Source organism: Symsagittifera roscoffensis, chromosome 2, assembly GCF_963678635.1.
Source record: "Symsagittifera roscoffensis chromosome 2, txSymRosc1.1, whole genome shotgun sequence".
Taxonomy (NCBI): Eukaryota; Metazoa; Xenacoelomorpha; order Acoela; family Convolutidae; genus Symsagittifera; species Symsagittifera roscoffensis.
Window position 1 is genome coordinate 42,266,985 of NC_087063.1, and position 21,801 is coordinate 42,288,785.

General features: G+C 30.8%; 2 protein-coding genes across 5 annotated transcripts in view; one reads left to right on the forward strand and one right to left on the reverse strand.

Annotated features, from left to right (window-relative positions):
- The window catches only part of LOC134839181 (branched-chain alpha-ketoacid dehydrogenase kinase-like), a 557,313-nt gene that overhangs the window by 225,191 nt on the left and 310,321 nt on the right, over positions 1-21,801 (forward strand). The window lies entirely within an intron of this gene.
- Positions 13,500-21,801, reverse strand: part of LOC134839626 (tyrosine-protein phosphatase non-receptor type 12-like) — a 33,475-nt gene continuing 25,173 nt past the window's right edge. For all 3 annotated transcript variants that reach the window (XM_063855241.1, XM_063855240.1, XM_063855239.1), the window contains 4 exons: positions 20,506-20,719; positions 17,084-17,418; positions 16,503-16,860; positions 13,500-14,236 (listed from right to left, as the gene is read on the reverse strand). In XM_063855241.1, the coding sequence (XP_063711311.1) occupies positions 14,067-14,236; positions 16,503-16,860; positions 17,084-17,418; positions 20,506-20,719 (1,077 nt within the window). In that variant the 3' untranslated portion in view covers positions 13,500-14,066. The remainder of the gene's footprint in view (positions 14,237-16,502; positions 16,861-17,083; positions 17,419-20,505; positions 20,720-21,801) is intronic.

Here is a 21,801-nt window from a genome sequence, read left to right on the forward strand (position 1 = left end):
AGAAACTTTTTAATATCCTGAATATTGTAAAGTGACGAATTAAAATTGTATTCTTTTTTCAATCTTACTTCTAACTTTTCTTGCATTGTCATAGTATCAAGTTCCTTGTTTAATTGTATAAAAGTGTTTAGTTGTGGTGTACTCATTTATTGATATAAAATTTAATCTTCAAGTAAAGCTTCTTCTTTATTTCTCAAATAATCATAAAAATGATCAAATTCTTTTTAAACTATTCCATCTAATTTTTCTCTTTTTTCTTTTTTTCTAACTCTATCATCTATTCTTTTTTCATTAAAAATAAAGCTAAAAATTAAAAGATTTCTTTTAGTTGTTACATCCATATTATTCATATTAATTATCATTTCTTCAAAGTGCTTCATTTATTTGACCAAAAATATGCTTTTGTCTTTGAATTTTTTTCTCGTTTAGATCCTGTAAAAAGTTAACTTGTGTTTGAGTAAATCCAATTTCCAATAGTATTTCAGGTTTAAAAACAGCATAAACTAAAAGTAATGTTCTTTCATATCTTACATCCAAAAGTATATCTTCAAAATATTCTTCAAATTAATAATGTGAAATAATGATATTTGAAAATCCCATATCTGAACAATAATTATTTGCTTCTTCCTAAACTAACCTTATATTTTGAATTGAGTTGTAATCAGAAAATTCAACTGTTTGCTCAATCCAAACATTACCAGAATCACCAGTTAAAGTTAATTCAGTTAGCCAATCAACTCCAATTGAAATATTCAACTCTAAAATCACACATGCTATTTCCGTATCTATTATAATAAAATAAATACTTTTAACTTTAGATAAGTCTCTCCTTGCCATTGCGAATTTTCGAGCTCCAAAGTAAGGATTAGATGATTCTGTAAAACAATAAAAATTTCCTATTGGTGGTAGTGAAGTTGGTCCAGTTCCTGCTGATGGTGTAGTACTAGTGCTTGTTTTAAAATAATTAGAATCATTTAAACCTCCAAACATTTCGAAGGCCCAAGGATCCCACAAACTTTGACCTGCACCAATGCCAAATTCTAAAACTTCTCCTTTAAACGCAGATAAAGTTAAAACTTGTGATATAGCATAATTTAAAGTAACCAAATCAACAACATCATTATTATTTACAGGAGATTCATTTATAGTAATTTGATTAACATTTAATAATATTTTATTATTGCATCCAATATTAGAAATATTTCATAACTATGTTCCATCATCAATAAAAGAATTATCTCCGAAAAATTGTTTGGTTACAACTTCATTAAGTTTTGTTGGTTGCTTATTTATAATGATTTGTTTTACTGATATTGTGGTATCTTTTTTTCATTAAGTTCCATCATCAATAACTGCAGATCTTTTGTTAACTGCATCTCCTTCTTCTATTGGATCAGGAACATTTTTAATTTTGAATTGGTTCTTCGTACCAATATCTTCTTCAACTTCACTTTCTAAATAATTTGTTCTAACATATGCTTTTGATGCAAAATTGGTATTGGACAAGGATGATCTACTAGCAGAACCACCAAATTTTGATATAGTCATTTAATATTGCAAAATAGGATCAAATAAAATTTTAATAATAACTTTTTCATCACAAAATATTTTGATTCATAAGATAAAGAAAATATAAACAATAAGGTGCACATAAAGATCTTTCTTTATCTTGTAATATATTATCTGAAAAATGAATAGGTTTTGTTAATTTTTCAATAGGTGGACCACCAAAAGAATCAAAATAAAAATTTTTATAAACGGTAGTATAAAAAGCAACCCAATGTGTACCACCATTTGAACCATCATCAATATTAATTTTTCCACAATCTTTGAATTTACTTTCCATCTGATTTCCATTTCTATCTATTAAAACTTAAAATCTTAAATAAACTCCAAAGTTTTTTAAATTTATTTTATAAGATACTTCATATAATTTTTATTGAGTTAGTACTTTTATTTTTTAAATTTTAATTTTTCATAAATTCTTCCATTTATATTATTAAATTACATCTATAATTCGTCCTTCATTTGTTCGCATTGTTAAAGTTCTTTGTCTTATTAGAATATAAAATAATCTACTATTTTCAGGATCATCTCTATATTTATTAACTAGTTTTATAGTGTTAGGTGAAATGTAATCATCTTGAAATCTTAGATCATGAATATTAATTGGATATAATTCTTTTAATTCTTCAAATGTTATATAAGGATTAAACCATGGTTCTCCGACATAATTTCTATAAAATTCCAGGAGAGTTAAATAATAATTACGATAATTATCTGTAGCAAAATCAATATCTTTAAATTTATTTGGATATCTCTTTCCATCAATATGAACATAAGTACTTAGTAAGTTTCTATTATAAAATATTGAAATATTTTGTGATTTATTTTCAATATGTGCTCTATCAATATTTTGATGTATAAAAATTAAATATTTTGGTGCATTAGAATTAGATTTAATTCCTATATCAACCTCCGTTTCAAGTTCATTTCCCAGAAGTTTTCTAGCAATAACAAATTCATCATAAGATATCTGAAAATCAATCATGATTGCTTGATCAAAATAAATATTTGTTTCTGTAGATGGAATATAAGTTGCTACATATAAATACAATTTGTTATTTATAACATTTTTATCATCAACCAAGGTTGAAAAAACTACATCTTCAAAATCAGATGTCTTCAAAGAGCATTGATAACTTAATCCTTTTGTAATTTTCTTAAAAGTTTTACAAAACCCAAATAAATCCTTTAGTGGATGTGTAGCAAATGATTTTCCTTTATTAGCATCATTTGCATGTCAATTAATAAGTCTATTCTTAAGTAATGTATTAGAATCTGTTGGCGTTGCACCAGTAGAATCTTCGTTAAAATATGTTAGTGTATTTTCATCTTCACTTGTAAGTAGTTTCATCATAGTAGAAGATCTTCCGACAAATTTATTCTCTTCAAATATATTTCCAGTTGTTGTTGATAATGTTGCTTCTAAAAATACGTAAGCTAATGCATTATTAACTAATCTAATCTGATCAGCATTAGCGAAATTAGTGTTATCATCTTTTCTTACTGTTATATCAAATTCAAGATAAGCCCCTCCTACTTGTATATAATTTAAATTTTCATCAAAATTAAATTCTATCGGTCTACCTGGTTCAATTATAATATTATCACCTAACTAATGATAAGTTTGATGATAATTATTTTATCTTCTGAAACTATTTCATTTATAGTTTGAAACACTGTGGGTATACTCATTTATTAAATAAAAAAGTCATTAACTTATAACATAAAAACCTTTACCAGATATTAGTTTTTTTTCTAAATTGTTTTAAATCTTTGTGTAATATTTTTTTATAAAGATTTTCTTTTATTCTTTCTTTTATGTTATAAGGTCTTTCTAACACGGAACTTAGTTACCTTTTACTTCTATTTAGTATTGGCATTTATCATATTTAAATCTCTTGAATCGATATTGTGAAAACTACATTATCTTCATTTAAACTAACAAGTTTTTAATCTTTATCAATCAACTTAAAAGTCATACTATTTATTTGATAGGTTTGAATCAAATCATGCCATATAATTTCACCTCTAAATTGCTCAACATAGAGCAAGTCAGGATTAACACCAAAACTCCAATTATGAATTATTCCTGATATATCACCTTTTATAATCATTCCATTAGAAGTACTACAATTAATTAATAAATTACTTGTAGATAAAATATCAACAATTTTATTTGATGTGTTTCTTACACTAGTTAGTAATCTTTCATTAAATCCTAAAAGTTCCCTATATTTTTTCCTGGTTGTGTAAAATCAACCTGATAATTATTTGTTATTTCAGTTATTGCTCTTGATGTTGCATCATTAGTAATTATTTTTACAAATGCTTCATCAACTTCACCAACATCTCCATTTATTTTCATAATTCTTTGAATTTCAAGATCAATCATACTAACTTCATATGCACCAGGTGTTATGATTATTGTTTTCCAAGTTAATCCATTATCAGATGAATAAAAAATATTATTATTTTTTGTTGTTATATTAAAAACACTATTATATGTTGAAAGAGAAGTAACAGCAATTCTCCAATCAACTATCATCTAAAATCAAAGGATGAACTAATTCTTCTTCATGATATGATTCACTCATTCCAGTAAAAATTGTTTTTTTTATTTTAGGTTTTGTATGTAATCTAACATCTGATAAAATTTTCATGTTTTCTATTAGTGCTTTATGCATTTATTAATATGAAATTTTTGAAATTGCATTCTTGTACTCTTCTTTTGTAAAATATCTTTGTTTTAATAATTCATCTAATTTTGCTGATGCTTCTGATTATGTGTTATTATGTCCTTACAGAGTTACTCCTAACAATGTTTTTAATCTAAAAAATAATTTCTCTGGGTCTGATGAAAGAAATTGATATATTATTTCTTGTTTTATACCGTTTCTTTCTACGCTATCATATTGTTCTTCATCTGTTGTCTCAACATTATCATATTCTGTTTCATATCCTATTTTTTTTGTTGAATTTCTCTTACTTTACTTTTAAGTTTATTCCTAATAAACATTGATCTAGGAATTATACTATCTCCACCTCTAGGATTAAAGTTTAAATTTGAATTATTAAGCAAACTATCAAAAGCAACTATTTCATTATCCTTCATATCATCAAATTTAAATTGTTTATTTGCAAGAGCTTTGGTTTCATTTGTGGTTAATTTATATTCTTCTTTATTTAAGTCATAAAATCATCATTAGTCGTTATTTCTTTTCCATTTAATTCAAAGTTATTTTTATTTAAATGTTTAAGAGGGAAATCCAAAAAGGATTGTTTTTACTTGTTATTGAAGTCAAATTGTTTACATGTTAATCAATATTATATTCTTTTTCATCAAACATATTTTGTGTTATAGGTGTTGTTGGATTCATTTCAATAGCTTTTATTGCGTCAGTTTGTTCATTTATAGTTTTTATTTGCTTTTCTTGTAATTGTGTTATTGGTGTTAGTTTGTTTTGCTAATTTATAATCATCAGTTTGTTTAATAATTTTATTTTGTAATTTCATATTGTTTTCTTGTTTCTTAACTTCAACCAATTTATTCAAATTTTCTAAATCTTTTTTTGTTCTCATTGAATCTATTGCCATTTAGTTTATTAAAAAGGAGAAGATTGAGGAATTTAAATATCAGTAAACCCAATTCTATATCTACCTGTGAATTTAACTTTTGTTGTATCTATTAAAATAAAACCATATTTTTCAGACCAGCCATAATCACATAATTTTTTAATTTCAGTGTATTTATATCCATTAAAGCCTTATCTATGAATATTGATTGTACGTTTTTATGTTTTTCAGCTTTTAAAAGAACAAATAAATTACATTCTAACTGTTTGGTAGTTCATAATAATCTTGTGCAATTATAAAACATTGAATCCCTTGATGTCTTGATTTTTTAAATAATGCTTTTATTTTATCATCCTTCTTTAATTCATTAATATCATCTAAAAAAATTGTTGAATTTTCTTCAATCTTTTCTGGACATTTTAGTTCTTCAGTGTATGATTGATTTTTTTTTGTGATCTCTGCTGGTGAAAATTTTTCATCATTAATAATATCTACTACTAGTTCATCTATATTTTCTTTGTTTAATAAATTTTTTATTCTATTTTTTGGAATTTTATTTTCAAAACATTTTATTTAATTTTGATAAAGAAATTGTCCTACTGATGGTGAAAGTAAATATAACGTATTGAAGTTATTTATATCAAAAACAGTTTTAAGTAGTAAATACGTTTAACCAACTACCGAAGGACCACTAATTATACATCTCACACATTCAGGAAATAATTCTTTTTCCATTTATTTATTTAAGTTTCATTGGAGAAATAAATTGGTTTATTTTCTCCAAATATTTATTCACGAAATAAAGTTTCTAGTTTTTCAGGTAAGTTATTATATTCTTCATATATATCTAAATATTCATCTTTTAAAATTAAATTTTTAATACTATATTTTGTTAGGAACATATAAAAAATGTTTAATTAATCTAATTTTTTTCGATAGTTAGTTGATGCAATAAATCTAATAAGTTTTTGTACTTCACAATAAACATAAAACCATATTTCGTGTAGTTTTTTTTTGTTTATATACTTTTCTAGTTGAATAATCTCTAGTTATTTTATAATCAATATAAATCATTTCATTTTTTCTTTTTGTTTTTTCTATTTCACAAAATATACATTTAAAAGATTCAGTTGTTTCAAAAATTCCATATCTTTCACATCTAACACAATATTCTAAGTCTGAACATCCACCTTCTGAAACTTCTATTAGTTTTTACTTCTTGCTTCTCTTTTAAATTTTTTTGAATCTGTGTTTCTTTCTTAATTACAACAAATGTATTATTTTCAAATATTCAGCTCTTTCATTAGTTTTTAGTTTACATCATTAATTATTTCATATTGAGTTTTCAATGATTTAGAAAGATTCATTTTTTTAAATATTTCATTATTGTTTATTTTATAGTTTGGATTAGAAATTCTTTTGCAGAATGTTTTTTCATTATACAAATATTTTGTTCCTTGTTCACTCATTTATTAGATAAAAATTGAAAAAGAAATTAGAAGATGTAATAAATGATAGAGAAATAGCTATGCGACTTATTGAAAATAAACATAGTATTTTTAAATGATTATCTGAAGATCTAAGAAAAGATTAGAAACATTTTATGATGATAGAGTTAAGAAATTTAGTGAAGAAGAATATGAAAATCAATTGAAAGTGGTTAGAGATTTTGAGAGAAATTATGAAGCAGATTTTGTTTTTAATTAATTTTTAATTATTCTGTTGATATATTTTGTTGTTGCTTTTCATGTAGTAGTGTAAAAACTAACAGGATAAACTATTTTAGATGGAGGTTCGAGCGCAGCGAGAAACTTCATCTAAAATTGTTTATCCTCTTAGTTCTACACTACTCTTATGTGGTCTAAATTTCGGATTACGAAACAATAGGATCTGGGATACGATACAATACTACTCATATTTTCTGTGAAGTGAAAATGGTTAAGTTTCTTAAGTTCTCGATATATTTGTGTGTGTGTGTGTGTGTGTGCCAAGATTTTTCTTGCACATTTGCCAAGAATTTTCTCAAGTAAACAAATTCGTGGTTTAACTAAAAAAATTTTACATAAAAATGCACATCTTAATTTGTTATCCAAATTAATGTATTGTTCAACACAAAATTGTAACAAAAATGATACTTTTATTGGAATTTTACTTGAAACTATTTTTTTTGAAAACTTCAGTGGTCGAAAGTAACAACTTTTTTTGATAATCAGCCTAATCATCTCTCCGCTAAACAGTAGTAATCTTTTCTAGATTTTCGCAAAAGCTATAGTTTTTTGATCCTTTCTCCTTTCTGTCTGAAAGGGTTGCTTCTGTACCACTTTAATGACAAATTTAATTAATTAACCTTTCTTACTTAATTTTAAATAGATTGCTTTAGCAAAGAAATAATTTTGTGACTAAAATGCTATTACTTTTTTCGCCAAGTTTTGGAAAAGATGCTTGTTACACAATTTTCGTATTAATCAATATTCTAAAAATTTTTATCATATAACCACAAAAATTGTTTTAGCTAGTTATAAAGTTACGAAAATATTTATGATACAAATAAAAATATATTCCTAATGGCTGAACTGCTCTCATTTATCAAAACGGCGTTAACGCTAATTTGAATAAATCAGCATAATTTTAAACTGATTTCTTAAAACATTAATTCTTATTGTAGAAGACTTTTATTTTCACCTTGGAGTTTGCATAAAACGCATGATTTGATTGGATTAGCAATACGGTATCTGAGCTTGAAACGAGGAAAAAGATTTTTTTTGTTTCCATCATGTAATATTGAATTTAAATATTTGAAACGATTTTTAGAAAACGATGTTTTATCACTACCTTTTATCCGTAGATTTCATTTTATGGAGGCAAGTCTGAGCAGTTGAACTCAATATCACAAACGACTTCAATTATCAAATCAAAGTTGGCAGTAAGAAAGAAAGCAAAAAGTACCGTTTTAACCGAAATTAACATTGACACCCACAACTTGCAAAAAAATCAGCCATACTCCCTTCTAGTTTTTGTCTTGTTTGGATGACCTACTTGAAATAAATTTTTCAGTTTAAATCGGAAATGCTGATCAAAATTTCTATGGAAAAAAACGCTATTTATTTAGTTTTCAAACCATTTTCAGTACGTTTTAAAATTTTTGATGTAATTTGTTTTGCCAATTTGGAATGAAAAGCAGTGTATAACATCTATAAGGGGGAAAATATATCAAAAACGAATCATACAAGTCCTTTTATGGAAAAAAGTTTGATAAAATTTCTTGATGGCTAAACTTTGAATTGGTTTCAAAGTTTAGTTCATAGCTGTGTATAGTTTTTCACAGAAATACATTTTTTCATTTCCCAGCTGTGCAATTGTTCAGATTTTTTACTGTTTGTTTGTAAAAAGAGCCCAAAAACATTTTTTAGTTGCCTTAATGTACATATAATAGGCATTAAAAAAATTCAAAAATTGAAATCCAAAAAATCAAAAAAAATGGAAGAAAAAGAAACGTTTTTTTTTTCAATACTTTTTTAGTACAAAATATCATTTAAAAAGTGGTTTCAATGCATATACAGACAATGCAAAATTTCAATGCAAAATTTCTAAGATATCAGTGACTCAAGAGTTTTTATACTACCAATTGTAGATGAAAAAAAGTAAATGTCATGTCATGTAGCTTTGGTTTATGACAAGATTCTAAAAAATACAATTTCAACGAATGAAAAGTTCTTGTAAACTTTCGATGCCTTGTTATACCATCAGTAGCGGATTTAGGTGATGGGGCGGGGGGCGGACACGTCCTCCTTCAAGGATTTGCCCCCTGCCGACCCAGAGGTCCCCCCTTTGTACTATTTTCAGATATCCATTTTTGGCTAATTGACCTTAAAATTTTTCTAAAGGCGCTTTTGGCGCCAATCTATACTAATTTTGAGGGGGAGCGCGCGCCGAAAAAACGTGCTTTGGTCAATTTTTTCCAAAAAGTGCCTCAAACGCTTGTTTGGTCTGTTTTTCAAAATTTTGTCTGCGGCGCAGAATATTTGGTCAAATTGGGGTATCTATAGTGATTTGGGAGAGCTCAGAAAATCAATTTGGTCGAACTAAAAAAAAGTCGACAAATTTTTTGAAAAATTTTGAAAATCTGCCCCCCCCCTCGAGAAAATCCTAGATCAACCCCTGTATACATTTACAGACTCGTAAAATAAATTAATGTATGATTTGCTTGTCTCCAATTATAGGAAAATGTATGGCTAGCATTTAGCGTTTTTATTCAACCAGGAAAACAACTTTTTGGTTAACCCCGCGCTCTTAAAGAAAAACTCAATTTAAGAGAAACCATTTTTTAACGGAATTTTTTATAACATCTGAAAAATATCAGCGTTTTGAGCTAAATTTAAAAATATATATAACTTACTTGTGATTTTGTACTTCATCGGCGAAGTTCTGAAGGTTTAAAAACTGCCAATTTGATCAATTGAACGCACGATATAAACTAACGCGTAATCGCCAATTTTAACCCGGCTCAAAAAAGTTTCAATTTGAATTGAGGCGAGCTATTTGATCTTTTTCAAAACGATTTTGTCATGTACTTTCAAAAGCTTTTTGGGGGTGGATTATCAAAAAAAAATTAAGAAAAAAACATAAAAAATTTCATCGACTTTCATACGTAAATTGATAATCAGAACATTCAGGCCTTCCCCTGGTACAAAAGTCTTGTTTAATTTCAAAAAGGCTGCGCGAATCTTGAAATTTTTTGTTCATATTAATTTTCGTAATTAAGAACTTCGTAACTGACAATTCTCATAAGAATGTTATTTTGCTATTTCATTATACCGTTTTAAAATCCCAGAAGCTACGTTGCAAATTTTATTTGTATTGTGGAAGGAGCAACTTCATTTGCGACTAAAATAAGTTAAGTTCAACACGCAAGCAAATCGCTCAAAGCCTATGACCTGTGTGGAGCGGTTTTTGAAAATTAATTCCGTTCCAAACATATCTGAGCTAATCCGATCAAAACAATACACAATTTTTCTTTGATAGAGGCAGTCAAAATACTCTTAAGAGTCTTTGCATGAAAGGCAGTTGAAACATGTCCACGTCCAAATTATTCAGTCGATATGGACAAAACATTCCGGATTTTGGGAAAAAAAAACAAAACATAAGGAAGGCAAATCGCTCTGGGTCACAGGACTACTTCCTACGCATAGCAAAAATGATATTGCTTTATTTGGAGGGGCTCTATGTATGCGCCAATCAACAGCTGGGCGCTAATTGAATCAATCTTCCAATTTTTCGATCCGACTTTTGTAACGAAAGTAACGTAATATTTTTGCTCGGGGTGGGTTTTTGTCTTCAGATAAATTCGATTTTTTAGGTCGCGATTTTGACGAATTTTTTTTATCATTCAAAGGGTGTTGTTGTCTTGAGCTTAAATTTGAGAAGATATTTCATCAGTGATCTTTTTTCGTAAAATTATGAGGGTTTAAAGATTGCCATTTTGGCCAATTTGGGACAACAAACGCGCGATATATTTCGCGCTATTAACGCGTCAGCGGAGATTAAATCCGTCTTAGAAATCGTTCCAAATTGGTTTCATTGGTTAATGAGAGCGAAATCTAACTATTTTTTGTACCTTATAAGGCGTGTGGGGGGATGAATTTCACAATAACTCTCAAATTTTTTTGAAAAAATCAGATTTATTTGTTACACTTAATTTTTTTCAAGTTGTTACTGCTTCATAGACCTTAAGAAGCAGTGGGAACATTCAGGGCCTCGCTCTGATACTAGCAGTTTAGTTTAAATTTGGTGTTTTGTTCGATTTCTGAGAGTCCATTTTTTCTTCAGTTTACTCAATTACCAAACATTAACTTTGCACTTTTATTGTTCTTCCGGTTACCCTTTTCCCCGGGATATGAAGTAGCTATAACGTAGAGTGTTTTTTTCTTCAATTTTTATTATCTCAAAAAAAAATTTCAAGGATCAAGCGTCCCACTGTCCTACCATGTTCAGTATTGAGCTTCCTGATAACCTTTGATGAATTTACTCTTCTATATTGAAGTCTCTCTCCGATCTCTTCCTAGCCTCCAAATCATGTAAGAACCAAAAACTTGCAAGCAAAATAGAAAAAAAAATTGCTCTGTTGAAGTTGAACTTACTCCATAAACGGGCTCTTTCAATTATAATTTCCAAACTTCCGAACTATGATTAACAAATTTCGACTTTTAACTAGCCATTTATGATGGAAAATTTCATTCAAACGGTATTGTTGTCCTGAGCTTAAATTTGCCTAAGATATTTCACCTGTGATCATTTTTTGTAAATTTATGGGGGTAATGGGGATTACAGGCTTTTTTGGCATTGGTTTTAAGTTTTTTGCGAAGTCCAGAGAAATACGCCGAAAAAAAACGACATTAATTTGAAAAATTTATTTAGTTGTATTTTTTAAGACTGGAGTCGGAACATTCTTGCACAGTAACCGGCTATCCTAGTTGAAAATTGAAACTCATTTTTCCATTTAAACCACCCTCATCAATGAAATCTGCTAAATATACGCCAATACCCAGCCTGTTATTGTTCCTGTTATTGTTACGAATATTTGTGCTCGGGGTGGATTTTTTTTCTTCAGACAAATTTCGACTTTTTAACTAGCCATTTTTGACGGAATTTTTTTGTATCATTCGAAAGCTATTGTTCTCTTGAGCTTAAATTTGAAAAAATATTTCACCTGTGATCATTTTTTGTAAAGTTATGGGGGTTTAAAGATTGCCATTTTGGCCAATTTATGACAATTGACGTGCGATATATTTCAAATTATTAACGCGTAAGCGGAGATATAATCCGTCTTAGAAATCGTTCCAAATTGGCTGAAGGAAGCTTATAAGCTTATTTGTATAATTTATTTGTTGCTCTGAGCAAATTTCATCACTTTGTACTTTATATGGCGTGTGGGGGATGATTTTTAAAAATTAAACTCAAATTTCAATTTATTTTTATTACATTAAATTTTTCATGTTATTACTGCTCCATAGACCTTAAAAGGCAGTCGGAACATTCAGGGCGTCGCCCTAATACGAGCAGTTTTTTGTTTGCTGCCTTTTGGTTAAGAGTTTGCCAAATTTAATCATTATTATTTTGCGTCCAAATACACTCAGGGGCGAAACAATAAAACGCGATCACAAGAAATAAAACCAGGGCTAGAGTTTGTTTTTTTTGCGACGCTTCTCGGCAAAAATGAAGGATATTTTTGGTAAAATATCTGGAGTCAAAATTCTTAGGCGTTAAAAAGTATAAAAAACTTTGCTTCGTGTTCTGAGAGGATTTATAATTTTTTTTGGGATGGCGGCGGGATTTCAATTTTTTTTGTAAATAAGGTCAACTTTTTTCAGGTTTTTCAAATTGATTTACTTTCGTAGCATATCTCAATACGTGGTTAAATCTGCAACTTTGATGCCGTTTGATATTTGTGTATCGGGGCAAATTTTATTTATTTTGTGTATCGGGCAAAACACCAAAAAACAAAGCAAACAAAAAAAGAGTGTCTCTCTGTTGGAAAAATGCTTGTCATGTAATTCCATTTACGGAAAAAATACCAGTCATGAATTTTCATAATTAGAAAAATGCTAGTCACACAGGCTATCAGGCTACGTAAAATTTCTCGGCATGGCTATTTTCATTAAAAACTTTTTTTCTGTGGAATCTTATGGAGTTGTAAGATAAACATCTTTTCCATAAATAAAAATTGTTATGACTAGCGTTTCCTAATATTTTTGAATAGTAGTAGTTGCCTTTTGGCTCATCTGAATTTTCAAAATTGTTTAGTGTAAGACATATTTTTTCAAGCCGCGTTCAATTCGCCACTAAGTTAGTTATCAGACAAAGAACCTTGGTAAGTTTGACTTATGAACTTTAACCATTAAAGAACACCACTGGATAGATATAGAAAAAAAAGAGATGAAGGCAAGCATGTATATGTCACCGAAACAAAATAAGTTAAATTAAATCCAAAATTCAGACGGACTTTTCTTCGAGTTGTTTGATTTCAATTTACCCAATTGTTCACCTAGAGCCAGGGGCGGATTTAGGGGGGGGGGAGCGGGGGGCGGACGCCCCCCTCTCCGGGATTCGACCCCCTGCCGACCCAAAGGGTCCCCCCTTTGGTACTTTTTGAGAAATCCATTTTTGGCCAACCGACCCAAAAATTTTTCTAAAAGCGCCTGCGGCGCAGAAAATGTTGCCAAAAAAGGGACTAAACCATGCTTAGGGAGAGCTCAAACATCAAGTCGGTCGACCTAAAAAAAAAAGGTCGACAAAATTTTCGAAATTTTTTTTGAAAATCCGTCCCCCCCTCGAGAAAATCTTAGATCCGCCCCTGCCTAAAGCACAACAAATTAACTAATAATTTTTCTCATAATTACCATAAACATTAGATAGTTTAATTGAAAAATTTATGGAATATTGTGCATAGTTATTTGATTTTTTCAAACATTGTTCTGAACACCAAGGATGAGCTATGAGCATACCAGAACTTCTCGGCATTATTGAATCAAAAATTGTCCAAAGAGCTTATTCTTCTAACAGTAAGAGATGGAAATGTATAAAGATGGTGTTTATTACAATGTAAGCACTTTGCTACAATTTAAATTATTTTTAAAAGTATTTTCTGGTAGTTATCTTGTATCTGTTTTAGAGTAACATTCATTTTTTCGATAACTGCTTGGCTGTGAAACGTTTCTTTTGCCATCAAGTAACGAGTACGAATCAGATGAAGCCTCGAACCAGGGAACTTTCCATTGATCGGCTCACAAATGAGCTTCTTTACCGCAGCTCAACCAATGCTAGTTGAATTTTCCAAATAAAAATGTATCATGCCGAAGTCATCATTTGAAAGGCATCATTTGAAATAACTTCAGAATTAATTCAAATGTATTCTTTCTCAATTAAAATTACTAACTAATTTCAGATAAGTTTTCATTTGATACGCAAGATCTCATATTTGATATTCCAGTTATTCCGCTGTGAGCTGAGTTTTGAATTTTGCTCGCTTTGCCCCGGTTTGGACTCCGAAAGGAAGAGTTGCGAAGGAGACTTGCAAACGAACGCGTTACCTTCGAGCTACCTGAAACTGCTAATAGAAAAATAACTTTTATCTAGAAGTGCTAATTCATCTGATGAATAAAATAAGCCGAGATACATTGTTGTTAACTTGTTGAATTGTATGAATAAACGCTAGGCATATATCTTTTTTTCTCCTAGTTGGTTGGAACCTTCATGAACAAATGCTCTTCGAATCATGCAAGAACTTAAGTTGAACTGAGAGTTTAACTTGTCTTTCTCTTGTACTCGTTAGACTTCTAGCTATGACAGTCCTATTCAATTAGGAGATGATATGTTAAGACAAGATTTTTATCAACAGTTATCAACAATCATGTAACATAAAAATTGACAGCATATGGTGGAATAAAGTTCTAATTTAATCGAAATAACATAACTAATAATAACTAATCAAAAAGCTCACCTCTTTATGCATGCAGTGATATTAGTTATCCGGACAAAAAGCATAAAACTTGAAATATAATACGCGTCTTTCTCAAGTTGGGTTGACATAAGACAAAAAAAAAAGAAGACAAAAATTCATTAGAATTTTAGCCAACTTAATATTGTGTTATCTGTTTCGCGAAGTTTGATAAATTTTGTTTCTTTTTAGTCAATCAAAAACTACGCTAAAATTACAGAGCCAGTTACTGACAAAACTACAGAAAAGTAAGCCTCTTACGTAGCCCAAAAATCTAAGCAAGTAAAAATCTCCAAAAAGTGCAGAAAACTGTTTAAGAATTGTTTTTCAAGGAAAAATTGGCATTTGATAGGGTAAAAATGTCATTTGTTGTCTATGAAACGAGTATAATTGAGTGCATACAATTGTTTGGAGAATATTTCTTTGATCAGATTTGTTGGACTGCGTAAAAAGCTCACTTTGATAAATTTTATCGGATTTTTTTAGTTTTAGCGTAATGTTCGATTGACTAAAAATCCAAAAGCAATTTGTTTTTGGGGTAAAAAGTTCAGGCCGAGTTTTGCAGAAGGAATTGCACAAAATACTTCTGCGAAAACTGTAAGCAAGTTTTGTTGGCATCAATTTCCAAGTAAAAATGTGAGCAAGTTCCAACAAACAGTTGGGGAGAAAGCGTTTTAGCTTATAAGCTTTATGTGTTTCATAAAATTGTTTTTGAATGAGCAAGAAATTTCAATGAGCAAAAAATTTAGGCGTGAAATTTTTTCAAAAGAGGAAGCAGAAACCAAATTTGAGAAACTTTGTTTTGGAGGTGAAAAAAAGCTAGTGTATTATAACTACTTTCTGAGTGTTCTTGCTGCAGAACCATCCTTGCAAATAACCCACAAGTTTCAAAATTTTGAACAACAGTTATATTTTAGTGAAGTTTGTGAGCTTGACTTACACGTAAGCCGGAAAAAAAAACAACAGATAAAAGAACTGAAAGGGTTACTTTGCTCGGCGTCAGAAAAACGGCCATATCTGTTTTAGTGATACAGACAATAAATGGTCTTCGGTGTTTACACCAGAAAGATGGACTAAATTTAAAGACAACAAAACTGCTCGTGAGATTCCTGGTTCTTAAATGGAGCAGTCTTTCCCACAAAAAGTTAGCTGGAATAGTTCTTTTGCTGGTTTATTTAAACCATCAGCGTAAAATTGCCTATCAATATTCAGCCATTTTTGACGCCGGGCCAAGTTACTTTTTCAATTATATTTCCTACTGTTTTTCCGCGGCAAAATTAAAAAGTCAAGCTCGTCAGCTTCTCAAAAAAAACAATTTGAGCCCATAAATATCATTTACTTGTGCTGTTTGCGAGGATTTTTCTTCTCCCAGAACATTACTGTATCTAGTTATATTATACTGGCTATTTCATTCCTTCACAACTAAGTTTTTCAAACTTTGCTAGTTTTTTTGAAATAACTTCATCTATCGTGTGTAGAAATTTCAACCCTATATCCTTAATAAATGCTGAGAAAATTTTAAAAACGTGCAGAAAAATGTTGTTCATTTGCTCGTTGAAATTTTAATACAGCAATTGGGGAGAGTGGGGAATCTGTCGTCTCAAAAAGAATTGAATCTTGAAAACCCAAATCCTCATATACGATGCCCAAAAGTTTCCGTAAGACTCCTTTGGCAACAATATAAACTAAATAATCAGAATATGGGGCAGGCTTCGCTGTCAGACAGGCTTTTTCTAGTGTTTGGGCGAACAAAAAAAGAGATGAAATGTAGAAGAAAAATAAAAATCCCCCCTAGAAAAAGATGTAGAGATCTTGAATGCAATTACTTTAACCGTTTATTAGTTGAACTGAATTTTACGTTTGAAATTACCTGAGCTACAAGATGAAGACTCGTTTTCACTCCGAGAAGACTGCGAGTTTGAGCCGTCTGCGGTCACATTGATCCCACTACCTTCTGCGACACCCGAAGAGCACTCGGTTAAACTGATGTATTCGCTCTCGCCTTTCGGCTGATCCGAAGACGCCACACCGGAGCTGATTTCAGATCCTCTTTCGTGAGTTGCTGCTCTCGGCGACAACGATCTGTCTTTTTGAATTGGTGATCGTCGAATCAGTTTGGAAGTGTCGGATCGCTTTTCGGCCGCGCGGCGAGGGGACCCAGTGGATGGTGGTGGGAGCTGAAAAGCGTCCATGTGCTGGATGTGTATTGTCGGAGTAGTGGGTTCCTCCTACAGAAAAAGCGTCAGAGAAATCCATGTTAAAAAAGTTTTGATGAAACTTTCATCGGCAAAAGAATTTAAACAACTAGAAATTAGGTTAAGCCGAAATTCTTCAATAATTTTAAGCTACCGACGATTTAATGTTAAGAGATTTTATGCATGATGTATTATGTATTAAGGAGCGATATGTAATTTTGAAAATCTTACACTTTCGAGTAAAATACAATCTCACATTTCGTGGTGATATGTGTTTTTTGACGTGCTCAGCGCTGATCAAATCTCCAAACGGGTTGTTTGGGTTTAAATTTAGTGCATATTTTGGCCGTGGCGAAGCATTTGCTGTCGTTGTTTCTCTTTTCACCGAGCAATCATCAGTTCCAAAATCAATCAGTAGGTGCTCGTGCGATGAATTCGTAGAACTGCTTGTGGTAGTGCCATTCTTTTGAGGATTTGGAGTGGAATAAATATGTGGAGATTCTGGGCTGAGATTGTTGTTGTGTTCGAATACTATGTGTTCTTCTGACGTTCGGCTGTCCAAAGCTGAGCTTGAGTGTTCACCGCTGCGCTCTGAAACATTTGACCGCAGTTTAACTAAGAAAATCGAAACAATGCCAAGGCTTCTGATGTTTTGGAAGCAATGCTTTCGATGCTAGGTAAAGTTTGAAAAGACTTGCGATGATTAAACACCTCGACAAGAAATTAGCTCATGCTTCCCTTAGTTTCGTATTTCTTTTTGTCAGAATTCAGCGAACAGTCGGACGTGCGCCAAGGTCACAAAATTAGCATAATTTGCGCAAGGTTCCAGATCAATCAATTTTGTCTGGATCACAGATAAAAAGTTAACCACCAAAGCACCGAATCAGGGTTTTTTTAGTTTTCATAGATAGTGGTTTGCGAATGATTTCATAGTTCCGAGTTTGATTTTGTCTTTGGCAGGATCCTCGCCATCTTTGCTTGTGTAATATAATGTCACGAGTCTATGTCAAGTCAAAAATCTTGTAAAAAAACGTACGAACATTTTTATCTCGAATTTCATTCGCCTCAACTTTGACTTTGACGGATTTCTCCCGCTTTTTAGAATTCAACACTAACGTGAACTGGTTTTTCCAACAGATCCTTTGAAATGAATAATGAAAGACAAAACTTAGGTAATAACTGAAAATTTATTTGATAAATCAAAATCAAATGCAAACCTCCTTAAAAAAAATAGGCTTGTCATACTCATTAGAAAATCAAAAAAGAACACAAATACTTAACTTAGGTGTCAATAAGTGGTAATTGAATCTAAAGGAAAATTTTTAGCTGCCGTTTGAAAACACAAACGAGACAACGGCCAAAAAGCAACTCAGACTAGTGAAAATAGAAAAAGTATAAGAAAGGGCCTTGAAAAAGTTTTTTTTTTGCTAACTGTAGGATTCGAACCTCCGACCGGTAAATATGGTATCTCCCGAACTTCCCTCGGTCAGTTGACCACCAGCAAGCACTAGTCATCAATAAAGCAGAGAAAAGATTCTATGAAACTTCCAGAGCTACTGATTGGGAATAAAAGCGATTTTGGTTGGAGAAAATTCGATTCATATTATTACATTACGCTCGCTAGCTCGCATTAGTAAAAAAAAGTATTAAATTCCAAATTATTTTAGATTGCTTAGAAAAACAACTGCAAGAACGCCCACTTTTATTTAATTTTTTTCTCATTTTTTTGGAAAAGAACTCACAATGAGCAACCAATTTTTACAAAAAAAAAACGAATAAAAATTTTTCTAGGGTAGACAGATCGTTAGATTTGATAAGAAAATATAAAAGTTTTTGTTTCTTTTTTTAAAACTATTTCAAGTCAAACTGAATTTTCAAATCAACTTTTCTGCTTATGCTCAAATAGTAATATCCGAAAATGATTGTTGAAATTGAAAAATCGTGACGTAGAAGATGTAGAACTACTCAAGACAATCATTCTGAATTTTTTTTGGGTCGGCCAGCTACAAAGTACATAAAAGGACACTCTTTGGGTGGCCAGGATTTTCAAAATCTGCAGGGCTAACAGCCATACAATAAAAACTTTTTTCTTACAAGAAAAACCAGAGTTTCACGTTCTTTCATGTTCTGCGCATAGATTCTAATTTCCGAAAACGTTTAAAGACATTTGCTTGAAATGTACATTTAGCTGCTCCTAAACAAAATCAAAAAAATTGAAAAAATGTTTTCTCGTTGTTTTTTCTTTAGTTATGAGTACATTACGAGAACGAAACTAAATTTTTGTTTAAAATCGTTAAAAATGCAGTAGCTTTGAATTGGATATTAAATTCTTTTAATTGAAAACTGATTTGGTTCATTATCGTCAAAAATTTTGTCTCATATAGTCTGAATACCAGCAAAAATTCTCCAAAAGTGACTAGAACTTTTCCGAATGTTAGTCATTTTTCAAACCAGCTTTAGATATCAAAGTTACAGCTGAATTTATTTATTATGATACCAAACATGAACCCTCCCTCCATCTTATGAAAACGAGTATTTTTTGAGGTAGAAAGAATGCGTTGGAAAAAATATACTCTGCTATATAGTTCTTTATCACTTCTAGTGGTGGTCAGAACAATAACTTGTTATAGCAAATTCAGACGATGCAAATTTTTATTTTTGGTGCCAGCTACAACGCTCTGAATTTTTACTTTTTCAATTTGCGTTGACCTTAATTTTGGTCGAAGTTTTAATGTTTAGCAACTCTTTGTTAAAGAATTTGAAAGTTTAGGGACGGAAACTTAACATAAAGATAAAATAGCATTTAAAAAAGTTCTCAAAAAAAATACAATTGTTGCATATTAACCAATCAAATTGAACCTGCTACTAAGGGCCGGATTTTTTAGGACGGAATTTTAAAAAATTTCAAGCTGTATCACTGTTAGGGAAAAAATTAAAGCTTTGGGCATGAATGAACATGACAAAAAGTTTATGTTATATTTTATTCTTTTCATTTCGCTTCCAAAAAACAATCACAAAAAAGCCATATCTCAGCCAGCAAATGTTCATGCCTAAGTGGGCCTGGAACTCAATATAGAAGTTTCCACAGATCTGCCAAGGACGCCAAACAAAATATATCACAAAACGCACAAAAAAAACAAAAAAACGCCGAACAAACTAAATCACCTAAAAATAATAGGCTAGGTTTCACCTGAACATTTTCATAATTGGTTTTTAAAAAGAAATGTTCACGAATTTTAATTTTTTTTGGTTATGCTCGATTCTTGACTGAAATTAACTCATTAGACTCTGAGTTTGCTTATTTTTATGAAAGTACTGTTGAATTATTTGAATAGATTACCGCTTCTACTTCTAATGTCGACTCTAACTTCGTTTTAGCCATTTTACACTGCTGAGGCAATTTTTTTCTAACAGTGTTTTATTCACAGCAAAGTCCCGTCTCTGGGTTACAGTGAGGAGTTTAGGTTAACTAAGTATGATATTTTGCAAATATTTGAAAAATATGCTCTAACGGATTTGTACTAATGATCTTTCAATTTAAGAAATAATTTATTTTGCAAGAAAGAAAAAACCTGGGCGTGCACTTATTGAAAAAAGTCTGCTTTTGCTAAGTGGCTCAAGGAAAATGTATTCACTTTTTTCTGATTTTTTTCTTCTGTACATAAGCAGGAAACGAACCATAGTGTTGTCTGGTGGGCGAAATGGGCTGCTGCTGCTGCTGCTGCTGCTGCTGTTGTTGTTGTTGTTGTTGTTGTTGTTGTTGTTCTTTTTGTTGTTGTTGTTGTTGCTGTGGTGATGTTTGAGTGGGTTTCGGGATGCGTCTGCTGTACTTCTCAATCTCCTTCTTCAGCATCCACTGGGACAAGTACTCGCACAGAAACGCATACTGACCCTGAAAGTCATTTGGTTAACCGGACCCTTCAACAGTTAGGGTGCAAAAACGTACCCTAATTTTTATGCTTGTCGTATCATAGGCCCCACTTAAGCAAACAAAATCTCTCCCAAGGTTGGAGTTAGCAGCAGATTGGGACCTAATCATTTTTTTCTAAAGATATGGAAAAAATGAAACACAGCTAAGAGAAAGTTGGAAAAGAGTCAATGAATGCAAGTAAACAGAATCATAATGAATTGATTTTTTGAACAAATCTCAACTTTCGAATTTCAAAGAAAAAAGTAGATGGTTCTAAAGCCCTTTGAAACACTTTCAAAGCCGCGACCTTTACCCTTTCGCTGTTCGATAATGGAGTTGTAAGAAAGGAAATGAATTGAACTTAAAAGGAAATCAAAGTCAAACCGCAAAAAAGTAAATTTGAGACTGAACAAATTTTGAGACTTTTACTGAAAAAAAAAACTTTAGAAAAAATTAACGACCTGTATAATAATTTGATCTGCGTTCATCGACTCTTAAAAATCTTTGACATAAATTTCAGAGCGCAGGGATGAAATTAGATTTTGAGAAATTTTTGTGAACGTCTTCTGAGCAGCAACATACCTTATAAACAACAACGTTAGGTTGTGGCTGTAATCAAATTCGATTGAAATCATCATTGCAAACGACAAACTACAAAAAGGAACTTCTGTCTTGCCAAGTTTTTTCAAAGGGTCCCCCTTTCAGCACTATTTCACGAGAGCCAATTTCAGATTACCAACGCTAAAAACTGTCTGAAGTCCGAACGCTCAAAAAAAAGGTTTTTCAAATTAACAACTTCTAAAAAAGCTCAAAAAACGGCTATTCAATCTACAAAAGCTGAACAAGCACCCCCAAAACAATAGACTTCTCTGTTGATGATATGAGCACTCATTTATGAGACTTTTGTTGATGATATGAATCATGAAAAATATGAGTTTCAGTAATAGAAATCAATTTCGAAATTCTAAAAATCACAATATAGAAACAAAAATATAGATAGATAGTTGCTGAGCAAATAAAAAATAGAACAGTAGATTTGACCACAGCGAGTTAGTCAGAGGCAA